Source organism: Rhinolophus ferrumequinum, chromosome 7, assembly GCF_004115265.2.
Source record: "Rhinolophus ferrumequinum isolate MPI-CBG mRhiFer1 chromosome 7, mRhiFer1_v1.p, whole genome shotgun sequence".
In the NCBI taxonomy this organism is placed as follows: domain Eukaryota; kingdom Metazoa; phylum Chordata; class Mammalia; order Chiroptera; family Rhinolophidae; genus Rhinolophus; species Rhinolophus ferrumequinum.
This window is the reverse complement of record NC_046290.1, coordinates 54,460,566-54,484,467: the sequence shown is the minus strand read 5'-3', so window position 1 is coordinate 54,484,467 and position 23,902 is coordinate 54,460,566. Positions and strand designations below refer to the sequence as shown.

General features: G+C 33.9%; 1 protein-coding gene across 1 annotated transcript in view; it reads left to right on the top strand.

Annotated features, from left to right (window-relative positions):
- The window catches only part of EDIL3 (EGF like repeats and discoidin domains 3), a 381,023-nt gene extending 361,299 nt beyond the window's left edge, over positions 1-19,724 (top strand). The window contains exon 11 of the mRNA XM_033111163.1: positions 16,725-19,724. Within this exon, the coding sequence (XP_032967054.1) occupies positions 16,725-16,874 (150 nt within the window). The 3' untranslated portion in view covers positions 16,875-19,724. The remainder of the gene's footprint in view (positions 1-16,724) is intronic.
- The last annotated feature ends 4,178 nt before the right edge of the window (positions 19,725-23,902 follow it).

Here is a 23,902-nt window from a genome sequence, read left to right as displayed (position 1 = left end):
ACACCAATAAAGTGTACATAAGAATGCAGCAATTACTATGATAATAAAGAAATACTTTATATAGAAGAAGAAACTGCAGTGTACAAACATCTCCATTCCTACAGAGAGGGGAATATCATAAAATAAATGAGAAAATATATTGCATAATTTCTTTGAACGCTTGGGAATATAGTCATTTATATACCGGGGGTGCCAAAAAAATGTATACACATTTTAAGAAATGGTCAACACTGTTCAAGTGTGTTCCATAATCCGAAGTGTCTGGACGCTGATGGTAACCACTTTGAGCATCTTTTGTAATTGCAGAAGTCAAATGTGACTTGTATTCATCTTTTGTTATCAGTATATATTGTATATTACAATTTTAACAGTTTTTTTTTCTTAAAATGCATATTCATTTTGGGGGCACCCCTGGTATACGTTTCATATATATATATGATAACAGCAAAGCACAATAATTATTTGTACATATATATATTTTTGGACAAATAATTATTGTGCTTTGTTGTTATCATTGCTATTATTACTAGACATTTTACCTATAATTTCATATATCCTTTATAGATGTGCTCTTCTTCTTTAGAGAGGCTCTCAACAACTTAGCAATTAATTTTTCTAAAGTTGAACAAGACATCTCCTATTGATTCTTAATACTATTTGTGTCTTTTTTTCCATGGTTACTTTCCATAAGGGAAAAATGTCTTCAGTATTTACGAGTGCAAAATCAACTACAAACTTTCATCCAAATAAATTTAATAAGTTAATTGAATATTTCAGGGCAAAACATGTGCTTATGAAATGTTTTATATATGTGCACATTTCAAAAGGAAATATTTACAAGGTTTTCTAATTCCTTTGCTGTGCCTTTCTGTTTTTATTGACTGCTTGCTCTAATAGATTTTGGGGGTGTAGGTGTGGAATCTGATATAAAATTGGAAACAAGATTACTTCAGCAAAACAATAACAAAATAATAGTGATATTTTAGGTTTACTCTAAGTGCTGTAAATGAAATCCTAAAAATGTATGAATACCCTTTCTGTTTTCCATTAGCCAAAATTGACTAAGCCTTAAGGAAGCAATGCCAAGGAAAAATTATATATATATAAACATAGGAGAATCTAAATATATACACATGAATGTATATGTATATGTATATGTGTGTGTGTACTTGCACACCGAAAGTGAATTGAAGAAAAATAGATACCTTGTTCTCTTCATTGAGATGTCAGTTTTTCACTACCTTCCCAGAGCTTTCATAAGAATTTTTACTTTAGTGTTCTGTTTTTTGACAAAATTCCACATTAAATCTTTCATAATTGAGCATGTGATGATACTGTCTCCTTACAGTGAGACATTCTTATTTTTTCCCTTTCTAGTCTATATTTTCTAACATTTAACTAACTTTTACATTTCTCTACAACATGGATTCAGGTATATTTTTTATTTGAAAGTCAAATGTTCCTTTGCTCTCATGAAAGTGACATTTGTTTTATAGCTTTGGAGCTGTTTTTTACTGCAGTTAACAGGAAAATTACAAAACTTGACAGACACTTTCGGTATTTAATTTTTAAGGTTATAACCCAAGGTAAAACAATAATAAATTTCAGGAAGAGCATTTAGATGGAAAAATTAGATATTAAAATGGACTTTTCATCTAATATATTAGTCATAAAGTCATGGTGTTTAAATAAACCTGAATTCACAACATGGGAGCTGTCTTCTTTGGGAAAAAAAAGAAGAAGCTGGTAATATTCTATTTTGTCTCCCTCACTGAAAAATTATCCAGATTTTTTAAAACAGAAGTCAAAAAAATTGCAACTTTACTTTTCTATAAAAGAAAATACAAAATCCTGTTTCAAATGAAAATTTGTCTTTAAAGATGAATGACACGTATTCATCGAGAAGTATCCTGCAACACCTTGGTGAACTCTGTAATTCAGTGGTTACCAAAATTGTCTGATCGTAACACTCATGCAGGAGCTTGTTAAGAAATATAGATTTCTGGGCTCTGCCTCAGACTCTGGGGAGAGCTGGAGCCATAAATATTTACAGAGGCCCCCCTAATTTGAATAATAAACAAGTGTGGGAAAGATGACTGACACCAAAACCAAAATTAAGGTTTTGAAACTAAATGTAGTTTTGTATTTTTGTAAGAATGGAATTTATTTTGTTATTATTTAGGACTTTGGTTGGCCTCTAATTTGTCAATGGAAGTCGATATGAATCGATGTTTCCAAAGAAAGTTTAGATTTTAATAAGCTTGCCAGTTCTCTTATGAACACCAGAAGATAAACACATATTATCTTCAAACAAATTTTAAATTTAAATAATAGCTTTAAGTAGTGAAGAACACAGATTAGGTGGAAAACTTTCCAGAAGAATATGACATTTATATTTATTCAATCGTGTGTTCATTAAACAGTATTGTCTACTCTATGCCAGATGTATAGGAGGAATATCCCAATATGACATAGTGGCTCCAAGAACTCCCAATCTAATGAGTAGCTCAAGAAAGGCAGAATAAATTTATGCATCAGCTTATTTTGAAGAATCAAAATATAACCTACCAAGTGTACTATCTGATCACAACTCTAGGAAAGAAGTAGCACATAGCTCATGCTCTTTTCATAAAAGTCCATGACTCTCCAATAGAAAAATGAGTTCCTGGTATTCTCTACTTCCTTTCTTTTCTCAACATTGATGTGAAAAAGAGAAGCAACATAACAATCCTCATTAATAAAGCCTCCATAATCTGTATTGGAGGATATATTCAAATTCCACAGTAATTACAGATCCCACAGGGCATCCTGTCATTCCTACTGAAGCTGACACTCTCCATTAGCTGAAATTAAATTTGAATATTTAAAGCCTAGAAGGTCCAGCTCATCAGTGAGGCATACTGAATGAGATGTCAGCCCAGTAGTCAATAGCCATGCTGTTCTTTTGAAATTGGAGCAGGGTCAGAAATTTAAAATCAGAAGAATCCCTTTGGAGCTAAATAAATGGATTCCTCAGTGGCAATCAGTGAGGAGGATAGTAGGAGGAGGGTGGTAGCAGATGAAAAATGAAAGGGGGTGAATTAGTCTTTCAAGGTGGAGCAGCCACATGTGTCTGAGCAGTGGGATCAAGAACAGATTGTCTCCATCTTGCATGGAGACCGTTAGTTTCATCCACTTAGAGTGTTGTTACTGTTTTCAAGTAAGTCGGGGAGGGAAAGAAAGGAAGATGCTTTTCTGAAAGTAATTTCCAAGAACTAATTGGTTTAAAAACAAGAAAAACAAAAAAAAATGAAAAATAGCAAGTGAGTTGTGCCCTTACATGGTAGAAATTCATATGTAGCTACAGCAGAGTACTTACTTAGGTATTTGGTGAGTGATTTAACTGGAAACTTAAAATATAGTTTCAGAATTGTCTAAAAATAAGGATAGTCTTGTTTAATTAAATAAACATCATCTGATATCACTGTTATTGAGAATTTTATCTGCTTTCTTTCTTTCTGTAATTCAATAGTATGGGAACTGACTAGTATATGGTTGGTGAAAAGAATACAAAATTGCCTATATTCACATAAATGTTGGTTTGATTGGATTTTCGATCTCAGGATACCACCTGAGAATGTTTCTACTTTGGCATAATGTAAAGTTCAGTGATGAGCTCACCGTTTTCAATTTTAAATGATATTAAAGAGCCCTACTCAGGAGTAGACAGAGATAATAGTTAATATCATGATTCTACTTTTAATGCAATAAAAACTACATGGAATTAGGGATTGAAAAATGGTGCCGTCTTAGGGGCTAATAGGTTCATCAAGACTGAATGGAGTTCTAATAACATGCAGAGACAAAATATTTAGTGAAAATATAAAAAATAAAGAAGTTCAGTTATTTCTATAATCTATATAGTATACCAACTAATAACTCAAGGAAATTCTGTAATTCCTTATCTAGTGTTTATAATTCTTGCTCTTGCCAAAAAAAGATTGAGATCCTTGTAAATTTTGCCCAGGCCTCTGAGCAAGAAGGCCACATCTCAGGAAATAGCCCAGTGAAGAACTGATACACCAAAGTGACAGTTGTCTGCAGTTCTAAATCTGCCTAGTGTACTAAGAAGGTTGAACTACATTGAACAAATAAAGATTTGGAAAGCAGCATATCGTCACCAGTGAGTAGTGAGTAGTGTGATAGCAGTTGTTAAGATGCACAAAGAACAACATAATGGAGACTCTTATCAGAATCAGTTGTGAAGTAAGGGATTGGGGTCAGAAGCAAGGCAGAAGACTACATGCAAGTTCAAATGCGAATAAACAGGACTGTATTCTATGTCCACATCTAATATGAGCAGTGTCCTGCCTACCCAAAGATGTTTGCTCCGGAACCTAGGGTAAAGAAGGAAGAGCAGGAAAGGAAGAGAAGAGCAGGAAATGAGCTTATAGAATGGAGATGAGCAAGGAGAGGGTTAATATTTTAAATAATTATAATTGGAGAATCAGGTAGCTAGCTACATGCTATAAATAAGAGACAACCTAGAGTGACAGACTAGCCACAGGAACAATCAGAAGCCAATCAGAGCTCCTTGTATCTTAAGGAGCTCATTAATTTTAAGAAGACATTCGGGTTTTTTTGTAGACAGCAATAGAAAGCTAGTTGTCTTTCTTCAAGGATCGATTTTGAAGTTTCAAAGAACATTCTTTGTATGTTATTTTACATTAGGTAATATTAAAAATTGGCAATGTAAAATATAGGGTTAATTTTGTCTAATGAAGTCTTTATATTAGATGGTATTTGGATTTTTAAATCTTCTTTATTTAAATCAGAAAACAAAATCAGAGTGCTTGTCTAAGAATATACCACCAGGTACTGTGTTTCCCCGAAAATAAGACCTAGCTAGACAATCCACTCTAATGCATCTTTTGGAGCAAAAATAATATAAGGCCCGGTATTATATCATATTATATTATATTATATTTATTATATTTATTATATTTATTATATTATATTATATTATATTATATTATATTATATTATATTATATTATATTATATTGTATTTATTATATTATATTATATTATTATATAAGACCCAGTCTTATATTATAGTAAAATAAGACTCGGTCTTATATTACATTATATAAGACCGGGTCTTATATTAATTTTTGCTCCAAAAGACTCATTAGAGTTGATTGTCTGGCTAGGTCTTGTTTTGGGAAAACATGGTAGTAGAAAAAACAAGTAAATATCAAGCACAAAATCCATAAAACTCAACAGTTTGAGGCTAGATTAGAGACAGGAGGGGGGAAAACATCTCCTGGCTGCTGTGACTCATATTTAGTGACAGTAACATCCCAGCACAGATGCTAAGAAACTTCATTTTCAATAAGTTTAAGGAGAAAAGAGAAAATAATGCAGGGAAATACAATAATAAGGAATGAATATGTGTTTATTCTTTGTGTAAATTATCTTATATTCCAAAAACCCACAACTTTTTTATTTTCAGAAAATTTGATAAACTATCTAAAATGTGAAAACATATTGTTTTACTAGTTAACAGATATTTTGCATGAATGAAAAAAGATATGTGTGAAAAACACAAGGAATGGGTTACATAACAGTGTTACTAAAGTAAAATGTTCATAAATTTCAAAATACTTTTTATTATCACATACTTTATAGCCTTATTTCCCAATGCTCAAATGCTGAAAAACTTAACTTTGGCTAATGTTTGTCTTCCTAATCAGCCATCAGTCATTCGAAATGAATAAATTTATGATTGATTTATGATTTTATGATTGACTTACCTGTCATTAGACACAATTGTAAGATGACAGTATTCCTCAATGGAAAATAATTACTCAGTTTTTGTTTGGAGCATACTTACATTAATTACTACTGTGAAGGACTATCAAAAATTAGCCCAACTATGACCCTATGAACTGATTAAAACTTTTAACACTTAAAAAATATAGATTGGTAATCGTTCCCCAGTAGAATGGTCAAAGCTATCAAGCTTTAATAAATTGTTTAAAATTTAAGTGTGTTATTATTCACTAAATGACAATAATGAACTTGACAAAGAGCTCAGCGTAAATTTAAAAATATATACATTTTTAGTAGAAAAATTACAGAGTCCTATTTAATGTGAATCTGAGAGTCATCATTCTTACTATGAAAATGCGTACTTGATCAGACTAAGACAGAAACCATATCATTGTATTGGTTGTTGAAACTATGCATTAACCATTGGCTGGAATACAGCAAAACATATGAACTCAGTTTATTTCTAAATCATTACCAAACTACCAATATTTTGACAGTTTAGCATATTTTGAAAGTAAAAAAACCCTCAAGGATATCCGTTTTACATGGTACACATGCTAGTTTTACTATCCACCGTCACATCACCAGCTGCAAGATGTTGAGAAATTAAGTCTTTAACACTTTCAAAATGAATTAATATTTCAGTCTTTTTCTACTTTTTCATAGTTTAAGTCTGTAAAAGAATAAAGGATACCTGTCATAGTTCCATGTTTGTGAGAAACGATAACAGGGTTTCTGAATCTGTCAAACCCCCTAAAATGATCTATTGGGCAGTAATTCTTATGTACTTCCTTTGTTGGATCTCAAAGAAAAAATGTATTAATATTAACATGTATGGAGCACTCTTGAGACACACATTTGTATTAAGTCCCTTGGAGCTCCTATTAAAAAGGCAACACATTTCTCAATATGATGAAGCTTCTGGTGTAAGTTGAGACAAAAAAACGATTAAAAGATAAATTTATAAAGTAAAAGATGAATCCACTGAATGTCCTGCATAAAAGGACACTCCTCCCTATATTTCTGCAGCTGTGAACAGATGACCAAACTGCAGAAGACTGAACACAGGAATTAATTTCCTGCTTTCCAATAAAGCAAGAAACAAAATTAATTTTGTACAGATAAATGAAATGTTAAATAGTTAATAATAAGTAAAGGAAGGTATTTTTCATAAGAGTGAGAATAATGTTACTTTTACATAGCAAAATTGCACTTTCATTTCTTCTTTTCAGTAGTTCACCAATATCTGTAAGTAATAACAAAGTTGTCGTTTCCCTCCTGATAACAAGTACGTTGTAACAGTCAATATACCATCAACTCATTGAGACAAAATTTGTGATTCAGCTCAGGCTAAAGCAGAGTTTTTACCTGCTCAGTTCGGGGCCTATGCTCTTCACTTAAAGTTGCCAGATTTAACAAATAAAATACAGGATACCCTGTTAAATTTGAATTTCAGGTAAACAATGAATAAAATTTTTGTATAGGTATATCCCATATCTTATATCGCACATCTCTGTTTCCATTTAAGAACTTCCAGATCTTCCAGCTGAACCAAGTGGTCTCCTGAGAATACACAAAAGGGGAGAGGATAAATGAGAATGCCTTCCTTCTATACCTAGGCAAACACATAGGCACACAAATAAACACACGTACACACGCACACACACACGCACGCTCTGTTTCAGCTGAGTTCCTCTTTGCCACCTCACCATTCATGTCCAGGATTATTTTCTGTTACTTCCTAACCCTCTTTTCCCCTCAGCACCAGTTTGGCATAGACACATGGTTGAACGCTTAAATCACTGCTTTGCTCATACATATGTCCCTGTACTGAGTCATTTCTGACCAAGACAAGATGAAACTCTTCAAAGAGACATGGAGTGACACAAAGGTTCCTAATGTCGGGTGGGAATTATCAGACACTGATTTCTCTCCTGCCGCAGCATTTAGATATCTACTACGAAGGGGTAGAATCAGCCTGTATGTAGATTGCTCTGATGATATATAAAATGCCTGGTGTGATTTAGGAAATTCTGAGAGATGATCACTCAGATCATCCATAGAAAGGAAGGCTGCTCTGTACTTTTATAGAAAACAGGAAAGGCATTTCTGCATTTCTGGTGTTAGACTAAAAAGAAAACACGAGATGGTCATAATCTCTGACTATTCCTGGTAATACCTCCTGGAGATATCTTTGAAAATCAAATGATCTTCCAGTTCTATTTTTTTCTGTAGGAATATTTCTTATCACCGTCAAAATCTGAGTGCTAGAAAGCAGATAGTTTAATACATAGCCACCGTTTAGAGTGGCCTATTTTATGTTTCATAGATCTTTATAGGCCGTCACCCTGTGTGACATATGTCCTAGGATAGTCTTGTTTCTTAAGGAGACTTACATCGTAAGTTAAAGATGGTGGTGTGTCCTACAGACTTTTAGACTGAGCACCTAAATGCCAGCGAGTTCGGGAAATGGAAGATAACATTCAACAGAGTTAAAGTCGTTTGCTTTGATTTTTCTCTGGGTTGTTTTCCAGGGTGAAGACCTAATCACAAAAGTCATGTGAATTTCTCAGTGAGGCTCTTCTGGCTCTTTCTAATAAGCTGCCAGGTCTCCAGCTACTTGGTGCTGAAGTTATGCCAGAAAACCACAGTGGAAGAGACTACTCTGTCCCAGTCCCTTTCCCCTCTCCTCTAGCTGGGTTGGATCTTTATAAAACCTTAGCTCAACTTGTCCTACTTCCAGTGGACTGGGAAATCACAAGTATAGCCAATGATAGAGAAGTTGATATGACGGTGGAGAGTTTTATCTCTGTCTCTTTGGGTCAGTTGAGCCCTTCTATGATAAGCCAGAAGTTAAACATTCTCAAAAATACTCCCAAAGGTGTGCCATTCCCTCCTCCTTCCCAATATTCCAATCTCCAGAGTTCCGAGGAAAGAATGAATTTTAGAAAGACATCATAACTTTCTTTCCCAATCAAGAACTGCGTATTAGCCAACCACCTGCACATCAATTACAGGAAAATGACAGAGAACATGTGACTATTCGAAAAGTAATAAATGACCCTTTATCTCCAAGTTACAGAGAAAAAAATAGAACATATTTGCACTTTTAGCCAATTATTATTAGAATCTCCCATTGATGCACTTTGAAGAGGAAAAAAAAGTCTAACAGAAAGAACCGTAGAGTACAAAATAGTACAGCAGGAATTCTAAGTGAACATCAAATTTGCGGTTTAGTAAACAATTTTTTGGGATATAATGAGAGATTTATATACACTCAGAGCATGAAGCAAAGCCAGATCAGTTCAGTGAAATGTAGCTTTGCCTGAAGCCAAAGACTGAGTTTTTTACATAATTACAAAAGAGAGCCAACTTCAGAGCCACATGAAATCTCCTGAGACCAACAATGGGAGTGGAAATCATTTTCTCAGAGAATCCATATATTCATTTTAATGGCTGAAAATGATTCATGCACTGGTGGAAGAAAGACATGGTACTTGTCCCCATGTTTTTATTTTGTCTGTTCCCATCAAACAAAAATGTTCAATAATTGGATCTTTGAAGTTAAATCTTTGGATAGGCGATTTGAAAGCCTCATATAATTTCATTGAGGGAGCTTGGGAAGAAAGAAACTTCTGAAGCAACCAAAGTCCAGATTTTCAAAAGGCCTTATGAAACAAAACAACACTTTGAAAGAAACACAGAGAAAAATTGGCATCCAATATGAAATATGGTGCAGCATTATTTATTTATGTCACCATGCTCTACAGCTTTCAGAAAACCTGACTGCTGCAGTTTCTCAGGGGCTTTCAAATTAATCCTCAGTAGATGGCCAAAGTAATATTCCCCAAAGAATGTATAAGCCTTTGCAGAAATGATATTAAAGAAATACAGAAGAATAAAGACATTGAATTGTTTTGTTACTAAAATATGAAACAGAACAAGTAATACTAGTGGTTTGATATATTTATTAAATTTATGTCCATGAAAATAAATATTTACAGAAAATAAGAGCAAGTAAAACAATAGAAACTAAAAGTAGAGGATTTAGAAAGTGTACTCTAGGGCTACAATAAATAAATTTCAATAGGTTGTCAGGTCAGGATTTATTCAAAGAATCAGAAAATATTAAGTTAATTTTTGTCACAGTCCTGGCACTTGATATTGAGGAAGTTTTGGACACGATTCTTTCAGATAGTCGAGGTCCCTTTTCAGACTAATCAATGCTACAAATATCAGAATGTCTTCTGTGAAACCTCTAATCCTTCAACATCAATTGCTTGTTACAAAGTTCGGGAGTTCCCAAATCCACACACGTTTCTGAAACCAATTACCAGTGCAGAGGTTCCTAAGACCCCCTCAGGTTTGATAACCCACTAGAAGGATTCGCAGAACTCATTTAAAACTGTTGTACTCACAGTTGCAGTTAATGACAGTGAAAGGATTGAAGTAAAAATTAGCCAAGAGAACAGGGGTGTGCGGCAGAGTCCAGAAGAGTTCCAGGCATGAATTTTCTATTGTTCTCTCTCAGGGGAGTCTTGGACAGTGCTACCTGTCTCAGCAATGATGTGAGACAATGCACAAGAAATATTGTTAACCTGGGAAACTCACCTCAGCCTTGATGCTCAGAGATTTTATTGAAGCTCAGTCATGTAGACGTGGTTGACCACCTGCATGGCTGACCTTAGTCTCCAGCCCCTCCAGTAGTCAAGCTGGCCCAAAGCCTCCACCATAAATCATCTTGTTAGCCTAGACTATCTGATGTGACCCAAGGCCCCCTACATGAACAAAGACACTCTTATTATACAGGGCTTTCCACGGGATTAGATAATATCTCCCAGGAGCTGAGGGCAAAGGTCAGACTTCCCTTTGGGTAAGGTGAGTCTTTTACTGTACACTCACATTACATAAGGTTGTATGAACTGTACAATGCTCACTGGATTGACATGTATCTGCAGACACCAGACTATCTGCAGACTAGATTTGACACATCCTGCAGAAATGTTCACCTGCTAACAAATTGTTTTGGTTGGCAATGGCCTTACTTCATCAGCACTTTTGGAGGGCAATGTTTCTGCTCAAGATACTGGGAGTTGGAAGACACTGTGACAGCTCCCTGTTCCTCTACCGCTCAGGATTTTTGCTGCAGCATTGTTAGGATGTCCTATAGTGATGCCTACCCCAATTTTTGCAGACTGATGATCAATGTAGACTCTTGTTAGCACACTCTACTATCTCCAACAAAGCATTGGGGTTTTTCGTTTGTTTTTTTTTTATTTGTTTGTTTCTTTGGATGTACCTCTTAGAATGTGATTCTCGATATGCACTATTTTCTAAGGAAAGTTTACTAGAATATTAGAATTTACCTGGAAACTGGTTTCTTTTTTTCCTTATTACATCTAAAAGAATGTACTTGTATTTAGACTAATTTTGTTACAGAGTTTCTTTCAGTTAGTGGAATTGATTGTAGAGAAAACCATCAAGAATGATATACCAGCCATTCAATCATGAAATAGTTTCAGGATGCTGGTAAATTTTCCTAGAAAATTGAATTCACTGAATAATAGCTAGAGTCTATATCAGCTAAAAGAATCAAACTTTCGTTTCAAGTTTTTTATATCCAGTCACTAACAGAAGTTTCGCACATGCAAAACTGCCAGTAAGAATTTTTAAATGTGATGTATGTAGATTTATACAACCAGCTGAAACTTTTTAAAAGACAATTTCCTATGCATTGTAAGGCAATAATTTTCATTGTACTTTTTTAATGAAAAGTTGTGATTTTTGACAAGCTTCACAATAGAGCAAAATAGGATATAAATTAAATTGCAGATTAGCCTAAAATATATTCATAATCTAGTCATAGAATCAGAAATAACTGATTTCTTACAAACCCTATTCAAATAGATAAATATTACATTTAACATCATTTGTACATACTAATTCTGTGACAATTTTCATAAGGCTTTAAATCACTTAAAGCATTGATTCAAGTTATAACTCTGAAATATTTGACAGTCCAAAAAGCTTCAAGTAACGTTGATGCTAAGTATACAAAAATGCCGAACCATAAACTAGTAAGTATAAGTCCTTTAGATCACCCACAAAAATCAGATTTTATATGCATGTAATATATAAATGATTACTTTATGAAATAGATACTTAAATCCTATGTCCACTAAATTTCCACTAGTTTTTAAATAGATTGTAATTTTAGATCATAACTAGGAATTGCTATTTTTAAAATGCCATGAATTCAATAAAATGAAATGAAATTGGGATAAATATAATTTTCTACATCTATAAATCCATTTTATAAGCAAAATATTGGGAAAAGCGTGGATTAAGGGAAATTTTATGAAAAAGTTCAGAGTTTATTTGACCATAAGTTAACCAATTATGACCCAAAATGTAATATAATAGTTTTAAATCTTAGACTGTATTGATAGAAGTATTGCATCCACAGCAAAGGTGTACTCTTTTGAGCCATTCAGGTAATAACTACATACTATATCCAAACAAATACTTGATTCGTGTCACAGTTAAACTAGAAGGTAGCCAATGGAACGTAATCAAGATCATAACTTTGAAAATCATCTTACCTGAGGAATTTTTTTAAGGATCCATGAATGTTTAGCCTAGCATTGAATTTGTGTTTGAAAGTTTTGTGTTAGTTATTGTTAAATATGTAAAAAATGCCTTTTTCTTTGATAGCTAGAGAAAAAAAAACAGCCGAATAAATAGGTGGAACTAAGAAAGAGACATATTTCAGCCTAATAAAAAGGCAGACTTTAAAAGTGTCTAAATACATACCTGCCCTATTATATTGAGGCTTACCATGGATAGGGTGAAAGTTCCATGTCAGAAATGTCAGCAAAGGAAGTTGACGCTAGCAGGTCTATGCCTTCACTTCCAATCTCAGATTCTTCTAGTGTATGTGTATAATCAGATAAAAAGAGGCCTTCTCAGGAATCAGAGCTAGAAAAATGGTTCTTATCTAATTTCTTTATAAGCACTCTGGAGGAGAGGATAAATAATTGAAATTATATATGCTAAGTACATAATTCTTAGTTTTTGCAGTCACCAACTCCCCACCCCTCCACCTCTTTATCCCCCACACCCCCACCCCCCCACACACACATGCTGCCCCAGAGAAATGGATTTTTATCTTTGTCCTTTATCTCTTAAAGACTTCAGATTAGTGTACAGGTGTAGTCAATAAAGCAAACAATATGTTTGACGATAGAGAAAAACCTGAGAAAGCTTTATTCAACCTTTTTATTTCCACAATATCTGGAATCCCACATATGGTTCTAGTCTCCACATATTAGAAGAGGAATAATGAAATCTAGAAGCGGTGGCCAGAAGACCATAGGGATGACCTGAGAGGCTCACTTGAGACCTTGCTGAAGTACTGACTCGTTACATTAGCCTTGCAGAGCTCGGGGACGCTATAAACATACTTAAAACTACTCGCTGTTTGGATGACGCGAACATAAATTCCAAAAGGTTAAAACAATGGGAATCACTTTAAAACTTTTAATGAGTTAAGTGTAAGACAAATAGAAAGAATTACATCTTCATGAACCAGATGACTTGCTAGTTAAGTAGTATATGCAAAATTCCCCAAAAGGTTTCTCAATATTTGTGAAAGGCAGAGTCATAGTACATGAGAAGCTAAGATTTGCCCGACTCTCCGACTGTGTCATGAAGGATAATATTGCCTTTTTCCATGATCCTTGGTGTCTCCAATCGGTGGCATCCACTCTGGTCTGAATAGACCATTTTCTTGAACCATGACAAGTCTCATCTTACAAAAGATTTTAAGTATGAAGGAACATTGTTTTGTTTTATCTGATAGTCTCGTTGTCTTGAGATTTGAATTATCACTTGAATCTGATTTTAATTTCAACTAGTATCACAGAGGAGTTGGCTTTAGAAAACAAAATCCAAGATCTCAGCCATGTTGATGCAGCTGCATTTTCTCATATCTTCTCCTAGGTTGTAATTGTGGAAACCTCACCAAAGTACCGTGAGTGCCTTTTCTCAAGGCCCTGTATGTTGGGCAAAGCCTGAAAGACCTCTAAGCATTATCATGTTTGAGTACATCAGCAAACCTGTCATCAGCTAATTAAGTCTCCTGAAACTGAAATTAATGCATACTCTTTTTAAAAACTTCTAAATCAAAGTTTCTTTCTCACATATAATGCTTCCCCTTCTACCTGGAGATTCAATATTCGCCATCAGCCCTTTCAGACTTTGATTTCAGTCAAGGTGCTTAAATCTCTTAAGTGTGTATGTGAAAGCACTCTTCTAGAATTCTTACAAATATTGTAAAGTTAACTAAAAATACTGAGTTTGCATTCCTTTGCCAGGTAAAATATTGAAATGGCATTCTTAAGCAGGATCTTCCTAGTGCTAGAGACAAGAAAACAGCATATGTGCCACATGTTTGCACAGCAAGTACAAGATGTCATGCTTGAATTTGCAAATGTGTGCTTTGTGTTCTGTGCTGAGAGACCTCTGAAGATAAAAAAATACTTTTATCAGTCCTTTTAGATTGTGGTTTGGGTCATTCGAATGTAGATTTTGGCTGTTTTTCAATGGACAATTTTGTTTTTTTTAATCACCCTATTTTTAATTTTTTAATGAGTATTCAAATATTTGTGACTTGTACACATTAAATAAGAAATGTCCTAGCTTTATGCAATTTCAAAGCTGATGTAGTTTCTCTATATGTATTCTCCATTATAAACAGATAACTAATAACTCAGCCACTGCTTTGTGGGTTGACAGTTCCTTATGGAAACGTGCTGAAGACCAGTGACTTGAAAATTATTCCTTCCTGTATTTCCTTCCCTACAAGTGGTATATGTTGGACTGTCATAGATCTTGGGATGAAAGTTAATGAATTTAAGCTCTATTATTCCAAAGATATACATTAAGTTCTCTAGCAGAGCTATGAAATTGGATTTTAGATTCTATATTAAATTGTAACACCACAGTCTCAGTGAAGCATTTGAATTCAATATCATGTCAGAGAGAATGTTAGAAACCATTGAATGTACTCTCCTATTTTCTGCTGTTGCAATGACAAGCTCTCTCACGCTTTTGGTGAGTGTTTGTGTGGTATGTCCTCTTCATGCTAGCTTTTGCTAACAGAGACACTGTTATTTAGTAACATTTCAATCCAGAATTTGTTCCTTCTTGGCCAATCAAGCAAGAGCATTGCTGAGGATAAAATTCTTATTAAATGAATGTGGATTCAGATATGCCAGGATGATGAATTCTAGACTTGGCCTAGTTCAGTATTCGTTTCTTCAGCAAATATTTATTCAAAAATAGCCTTTGAGATATATTTTGTGTCAAGTTGAAAAATCGTTCCCCCACCAAATGGGAATGGCACTTTGTTTTTGCCCTCAAAATCTTTCCATGAAACCAGCAAAAAGATTAGCCCATTTTGTCTGTTGCATCTATTAATCAGTGCCATGCTGCCTAATGCTTTAAAGAAGAATATCTTTATTTTATTTTGTTTTCTTTCTATGGAACCTTTTGTGGGACTGAACCAACTTATTCTTGAAGGCCATTTTTAAAAACATTCTCTTTAATATGAGAAAGTTCCAAGATAAGTGTTAAATATTCTGTCAGATGATGATGGAGGATTTTTTTTCCCTTCTTGGGAATTTTATTTTCAAGTATCCCTTTGGCCACCTAGTCATGTTTTGATTTCAAGCAATAAAACAGTTATTTTCCAATTATAAGATGCCTAACAAAGTTAAAAGGGAAAACCTTGAAGAGATTTTCCTATCCTAGTTGAGCTAAAACAAAAAATGTAAAAAAAGTTGAAAATAGAAATGACTTTAATAGTAAATGTTCAGAATCTATAGGTTAAAAAAATGGTAAAATCTTTAAAGATTATAAATACATGAATTTCTCCAAAAGTAATTTATAATTTAATGACATTCCTATCAAGATTTCAATGTTTTGATTTTTCCCTTCTGAAGCAGGCACTTCTCAAAGTTATTATAAAGGTCTCTTGGGAGAAAAATGCTCAAAAAAGATTTGAAACAAAAGAAGAATGACGGAGAACAGTCATGCCATGCCAATATCTCAGGGCATTATAAGCCACAATGATCACAGCAGTATTGTATGGATCCAGAAATTAATAGAGAAGCCAAAAAAAAAAAAAGAAAGAAAAAGAAAAAGAAAGAAACAAAAATGTAGTTCACAAACAGCATTGATTAGATTGTCTCTCTTGAAGATGGATTAATTTTGTTCTGTATGTGAGAAATGAACAAAAAGACACTGTGATAGGGAGGGTTATGCTCACCAAATATCCGTGTGCTCCTCTCCATTTCCCAGCCTCCTTTTCAGTTGGGCTGGGGTCAAGGTCAATGAAGTGTATCCAGAAATGATGTAAGCTGCTTCCATACCTCGCTCTTTGAAACATCCCGCACAATGTAGCAACGCTTTCTCCCTATGTCCCTTATGAATGTGGAGGCCACATGTTTCAGAAGATGGCTGTAATTTGCAAGCATCCTGGATCTCTGAGTCACCTCTTAGAAGAGAGCACCTTCAACAAGCTGCCTAACCAACATCAGTCTGTGCCAAAAGCAAAAATAAATATCTCTTGCATTAAAAACAAAAAAAGCCCAATAGGCAGCTAAAAATAATAGAACTATGAATTCCTGCCATAGACAACAAATGTCCATCTTATTTAACTCTTTAAATGAAACGTTAATTGACAATTTTAACACAATCAATAAAAGGAAGCTGCAATTTATTTTTAAAAACATAACATGATTAGTGATCAATCTCACCTTTGGGAAAAATGCTCCAAAGAAACTAATAAAAATGATTCCCAAGAAGAAGAAAGCTACATGATTTATATTCTTTGCTCTCCTTTACTAGGTTTTCCAGGGCAATTTTGACAATGATACCCACAGAAAAAACGTCATCGACCCGCCCATCTATGCACGGCACATAAGAATCGTTCCTTGGTCCTGGTATGGGAGGATCACGCTGCGGTCAGAGCTGCTGGGCTGCACAGAGGAGGAATGAGGAGACCGCACACCCCACAACCCTCTCTATTTCCCTTCTCCCTATCGCCATGGAATGAACTGTGCAAGATCTGTAGGAAACTGAATGGGGTTTTCATGAAAAAGTGCTGAAATTACGGTAGGCCACTAACTGTCTTTTTAAGGAGGTCTAAGCCTGCCTTTCCAATGGTTTAATTTTATTTTTATCATTGAAGTTTCTTAAGCAGCATCACATTAACCGTATATTACTTTTCTCTTGGCTTTGTGAATAATTCACACTGGTTGAACTTTGTTAGGGAAAGAAAGTAGCACTCTTGTAATAGCAAGAGTAAAAAAATCTCATAGTTATCAAATAAAGCAAGAGTTGATAGAGCTTTTATAATCAATTCTCAACCAATTCTCATAAAAGGAATACTGCAATGTTAGCAATAAGGTGTTTTTTTTTTCTGTAGTGACTACATTATCCTAATTGTTTCCTTGTGCCTACCACTAACGCGCTTCTAATAGAATTTTGAAGAAGAATCTGTAACATGCGGTACTAATTGATATTATAATTCTCATTTTACTTTTATTATTTTTAATCAGAGATTATGTGATCTTCTTTCCTTTTTGTCATATTTTATATTCTTTATATTGTATATTGCCTGAATTTGTTTATATTTTTCCAGTTGAGTTTTTCCCTATTATTTGCCTTAAAGAAGTATCATGTTTGTTTATATATATGGAACATGATTGAAAATCGGTAGATTGATCATAATTAATATCAGTAGATTAAATCTGCAATTATATTTTTGAAGGAAGCTATAACTATATAATTTCCAAATACTTCCTCTATAAAGAACCCAGTACTACCATTTTGCTAAATAAACAACAACGAAATTGTATTATGCTTCTTTAAACCGAAATTTCAATCTTCATTTTGATGGTATTTAATAGCCTATCTTTGCTATAACATAATAGAACAGTAAATTCTTTGTTTGTCTATTTAAAATTTTTTAACAAACAGATATTAACACATAGCTGCATAGCTTGGCCAAGCATACTCACCATTTCTTTGTTCATCTCTGCATTTCCTGTGAAACTAAAATTTCCTGAAGATTTGAAACTGGTAGTGATTTCCCAGGAAAGCACCTTGTGGAGTTATTTGTAAGAAGAAAAGTATTTACTAATGACAAACTTGTAAACCATTTCCAAGATGAAAATTGATTCTTTTGCTTCAAAGGGCCTGCTACAATAAGAAATCATCATAACAATTTGTTATTGATAATGGAGATCTCATTGACATGTTCCTCAAGTCAAAGCTCACACTGCCTCCATAAAAGTCCTCAACATCTAATTATAAGCATTACACTTATTTATTTTATAAGGCTTAGACACAGAATATTGGAGTTTTAAATTAAGCGTCCTGGAAAAGAAAATACGGTATGTATACGAAATGTTGAGGTCCTGTGCAACACTGCTAAGTTTTTTTTTTTTTCTTTTATTATTTGCGCTGCAAAACAAAAGCCACTAGACTGTTACTGTCTTGTCTGTCTATGTGTTATTAGCATTCCTTAATGATGTATATATGGAGTGGTCTTCAATTGCAGTGAAGAATTTAAAGAGAAAGTCAATCATAATGGTATTTTTAACAAGAGCAAAATTAGGACTGTCTGGACACGTATTTGTCCTATGTCCACGTGCTTCCTATGTCAGGCCTTAATATGAAATTGTTGATTTAAAGCATCTGAAATGGTGGTAGTTCTCAGCATCTTTCAAAAAAAAAAAAAAAAATGCCGTAACCTCAGTACTGTCTTTTTGAGATAACTTTAAAATTAGGAATTCAAGTATTTTTAATTTGCTAAATTTTAAAGTGATGTTCAAATAATTACTTAGGGCCAAAAGTATACACACACTTACTGTTTAGCTAGTAGCCCTTGCTTCTTTAAAGACTTACTATCCCACCAAATTTCTAGTTGTTTTCCTTTATAGATTAATGCACAATTCTTCATTCTTAACAGAGTGTTTTTAAATTTTTGAGTAATTCTTTGTAATGATTTAGCTTTTCAAAATCATTCATGGCTTCTTATGATGATTTAAATGTTATTCTATTGATAGTTTTTTAAACAAATATTTTTTAAAAGGAGTTTCTGAAAATTATATTTGTTACCTTTTAGAAATACATTGAAATAGATTTCTCTTGCATGTGCATTTTTCTCTCTGCTCTAAATGCTCTTCACCAACATGGCACGATGAATTTGTCCTACGGTGCCCCAAATTCATGGCAATAAAGGGATTCCCACACATGGAAATGTTAATAATTATTGCAGAGTAGTATGTAGCTTTTGTGTCACTATTAACAGTGACATCAAAATGAAGCAAACTTCTCTTTAAATTCACACTAAAACAAGTAAAACCTCATAAGCAGAATACACAAAAGAATCACCTAATCTTCACCATATTGAATAACTAAGTATAAGATGCTGATTTTGTAACCTATGATATTTAAAATTTTAAATATCTCCATTTTATCTGTCTTATTGAAAGCATTTATCATAGTCACTAATTCCAATTTTAGGGTTGACTTTCTCTTTCTGAATGACTTCATAAGGATTGGTGTGAATTTTGAAGACTTAGGGTATTAATGATTGTATCTTTGCTAGTCAACAAATTATGAAATATAATACTGCTGGCGTCTGATGTGTCAGTAAGTACAAAAGTAACTAAGACACAAATAACCTTTGCAAACTTTCAAACTGTGTAATATTCCAATGTTGTTGTTTTTTTTTCTTTGTATATATACTCAAATCATGTAGGATGTTGTAAAATCAGTATGACCTTGTCTAGTCTTCAAACTTAAAATAAAACTTTTGAAAATCTGGGTACTTTTGAAGCAGTTGTAATTAAACACATTTGTAAGAATACACAAATTGTCTGAATGTGAATGCCCACCACTATTTAACTACCTGCTTAGTTTATTTTTTTGTTTATTTGTTTTAGTTTGTTTGTTTATTTGTATAGGACAGTTACAGAATACAGTTACATATACAGAAAAAGACAGAAATTACAATAGCTTCTATATATACATTGATATCAGCAAAATTAGCCTATCTAAAATCATTAAAATGTGTGCATTTCTCCTGCTCCTTTTAGTTATGGAAATTTTATTTGAATACTAATAATCCAAAGTCATTTCTTTACCTTCTACATATTTAAAGTCTTGTGTTCCAGGATGGAACTGCTCATTGTTAATCAGACGCTGTTGCTGTTACTTCTATTGTGTTTTAAGTACATGATTCTCAGTGTATAATGAAGAGATCTAGTCAGTAGGAAGCAATAACACAAGCTATAATATGTATTTACCCATGTAACTTAAGCTATTGCTTAAAACAAATCATAATACTTGGCTTCTCCATAAACCCTGTTTCTGCCTCTCTGGAAGTCTGTGGTAAAATGTTGTCTGTGTACTTCCCACTTTTAAGATATTTTCTTAGGATTCAAAAAAAAAAAAAAATAGGAAAACAATTTAAGATAATTAAATGTTGATTCTGTAGTTGAGCTTCAGTGGATCTCTGACAGTTCTCAGTATTCCATCTTATTATATGGCTTTCTATATATCCAAGCGTGTTCCCCCTTATCTGTATTTTAATGTGAATGGTTCAGTAGAGTTTCATTGCTTACCTAATTTTTGCACATACACAAATATGCTTTTACTAAACAAAAGCAATTATACATATATATTTTCAATAAGGCAAATAAAGAGTCATGACATTTGTATACATAGTAAAAATTCGTTGTGATAGCACAATAATTATTAAATAGAAATTTTTCAACTATGCGGCTTTTAAAATAACTGATTGAATATGTAAAAATAAGAAAAAAAGAAACATTTGGAATTGCAAGGAGGAAAGTCTGACCATGTGGAAGAAATTGGTTTTAAAAAATATCTACTTAGATAACTTTATGAATGGAAAATAGTCTCTATTTATAAACCTAAACTTTTAATATATCTAGCACTTCAGTTTGAATATATGATTTTAAGGAAAGATTTTTGATAAAGAAACATTAATTTTTACTGTCAGAAAGGCAATGCTATCTATCTCTCTCTTCCCAAAGGCTAGTTTAAATAATATTACCAATCGTGTTAGTGTGTTATTTATTTTTGAAGAATATTGCCTCTAGCTTTTGAGATGCAAAGGACCCTTTTACCTGAGCTGGTAAATGTAGGATTAAACCATGTTGCTAGTTGAGAAATATCTGAACTACCCTGGAACAAAATGTATTGTCACTTATCTTTACTCAGAAAGAACACCTAGTGTAAGTAGCATGTTTTCTATTGATTTTTGAATGGGGAAACAGGATTCCTTGATTTTGTTGCAGTTAGTGGCTATAATTCATACTGGATATTTCAACACTGATGCCAAATGAAGTGTTTTCCACAGTAGGCAAGTGGCACTTGCTCCAAGAGTTATTTCTATTAGATGAACTTGGTAGCAGAAATAGGAAAACATTTTTGGAAAAGGCTCCTCATTTAGTTGTTTTGCATATCTTGGCAGGAGTTGATTGAATCATTTGAAAACAGTAATGTTGTGGAAATATAGTACAGTGGCACCAGCAAATGGTCACCATATTACAGATTAAGCATTGCATATGGTGACTGCCTCTGATTTGATTTTATTTTAACATCCTCAAAGGCACGAACCACACTTTCATATTTATGTGAAATTCCCATAGTGTCATTCATATGCCCACCCATAAATATGTTAATAATGATGAACTGTGTCATAAGCTCAACCTGCTGCCACATGGAAAAGAAGTGGTGGCAGTGAGACTGATGGTTTATTCAAACAATATGTCCCCCATGGGCAATATGGAAATAGCTTTGTGATAACATATAAGATAAGCATCAGGCCAAAGGAGTAGACTGCATGCATGTCACAAAAGAGGAATGTTTTCAGTGATAAATGACTTAAACGCCAAATTAAATATGGATTTACACATATTTTATAATTGTTTCACTTCTTAGAATATAGCAGAAATGTAAAGAACCATAGCAGTCCTGAGACTCTGGCAGACATAATCAGTACTGCTCTTCTCAAGATCAGTGGCATTTTCCACCTAGGCCCAGGAAAGAGGAATTGAACAGAGGTTAAAAATGGAATATCGCAAAGGAAGATATATATATATATATATATCTTCCTTTTTATATATACATATATACATATATATGTGTATATATATATGTGTGTATATATATATATTTTTTTTTTAACAGAAGTATTCTGCTATGGTCTGAGTGTTTGTGCTGCCCCACCCCCAAATTCATGCATTGAAATCTTAACCCCAAAGGTGATGGTATAGCAGGTGGGGACCTTTGGAGGTGCTTAGGTCATAGGGTGGAACCCTCACAAATAGGATTAGTGTTCTTCTGAAAGAGACCCAGAGAAACTCCTAGCCCCTTCCAATAAGTTAGAAACAGCGAGAAGGCACTAGCTATGAACCAGGAAGCAGGCCGTCACCTGACCATGCTGGTACCTTGAACTTGGACTTCTCAGCTTTCAGACGTGTGAGAAATGTATTAATTTCTGTTGTTTATAAGTTACCCAGTGTGGGGTATTTTGTTACAACAGCCTGAATGGACTAAGTCACATCCGTAAAAAGAACCTGTTTTTAGTGGTATAAGCAATTTTATAAGCTGCTTGGGTTGCGGATTGAGTCCACAAGAGCCATGTTTAAACAATAGTAAAATGTTTTTCAAACCTCCAGTGAAGAGAAATTGCTGGGTTAGGACAAGTACGTTTATTTATTTATTTATTTATTTATTTATTTATTTATTTATTTATTTTAAATTAAATACACTAGGAGAGGAGTGGAAAGGAGCAGAGGGGAGGAATGAGTCCATTGTAAAAATTCTTTCATGTGACATTTTTATTTCAATTATATTCCTGTGTATATATGCATTCTTGATTACAGTATAAATTATTTTTCTTAGTTTGAGACACAGTCAGTAAAGTTTAGAAACCGCTGCAACATGGTCACTGAACAGCTTTCTAAAGGGGTGGTGTCTGCTAGCTGCATGGTATGCTAATGGCCAATCGGAGTTTAGCGCCAGGATTGAATGGATCCTGTCAATAGGTGGCTTTTGCATGTGTGGTAGAGACAGAGAAAGGGTGTGGTGCTGGGGGCCTGAGAGGCTTTTTAGGAAAGCAAAGATACTACACAGAGAATTGTGCAAATTTTTTTTCTCTGTGGTAAATAAAGCTCTTTGCCCGTCTCCCCGTAAAATATTCTAATAAAATAATAAGTCTTTCTCTATTTCATCTCATTGTTCATCCTGCTAGGAAGATGCACCCAACTATTGAGTACAGCCTCAAAATGGGTTTGCAGCATGAACAGTGGGTGCTTGTGGGGGACCTGCCACTTGATGTTAAACATAATGCAGATCCACATATTTTTTGTTTGTTTCTTTGTTTGAATAGACTTTGATGCTTGTTTGGTTGGTTTTGTTTCTGTTTTTGTTTTTAATGGATTTTTCTACAGTCACTTATGGTTCGAAAACCCTTAATCTGATTCCCCCCACACCCTCATTGTAACCTAAGCCTGTCTTTCAGAAATTCACACCACTAATTCCTTGCTTGAGGATTTTCTTAATTAAACCTAATATAAACACTTATGACACTGAATTATAACTTTGGGCTGTAATTCAGGTCCTGTAAAATATTAAAGTGTTTTCACTTTCATGGGAGATGCAAATAAAAGCTAAATTGTTTTAGAACTAACACTGTAGAAACTACTGCATTAATATTAAGATTAACCAACCTCTTTTTAAAAATCATTCTTGGAGCAAAATTTAAGCACTATTCAAGGTTTTTACAATGCAGAGATGAAACGACGGACTCAGGAACTCACAGTCTGGTGGGTACAAGTGGGGTTAGACAAGAAAGTAAACAATTATATTTGACTCTATAACAAGAATATGCTCAAAGTGCAAAGAGAACATGGAACAGAAGCACTTATACCGGTAAATGAAGTAGGTCAGGAAAAATGCCCTGAAAGAGGGGACATCTGAAA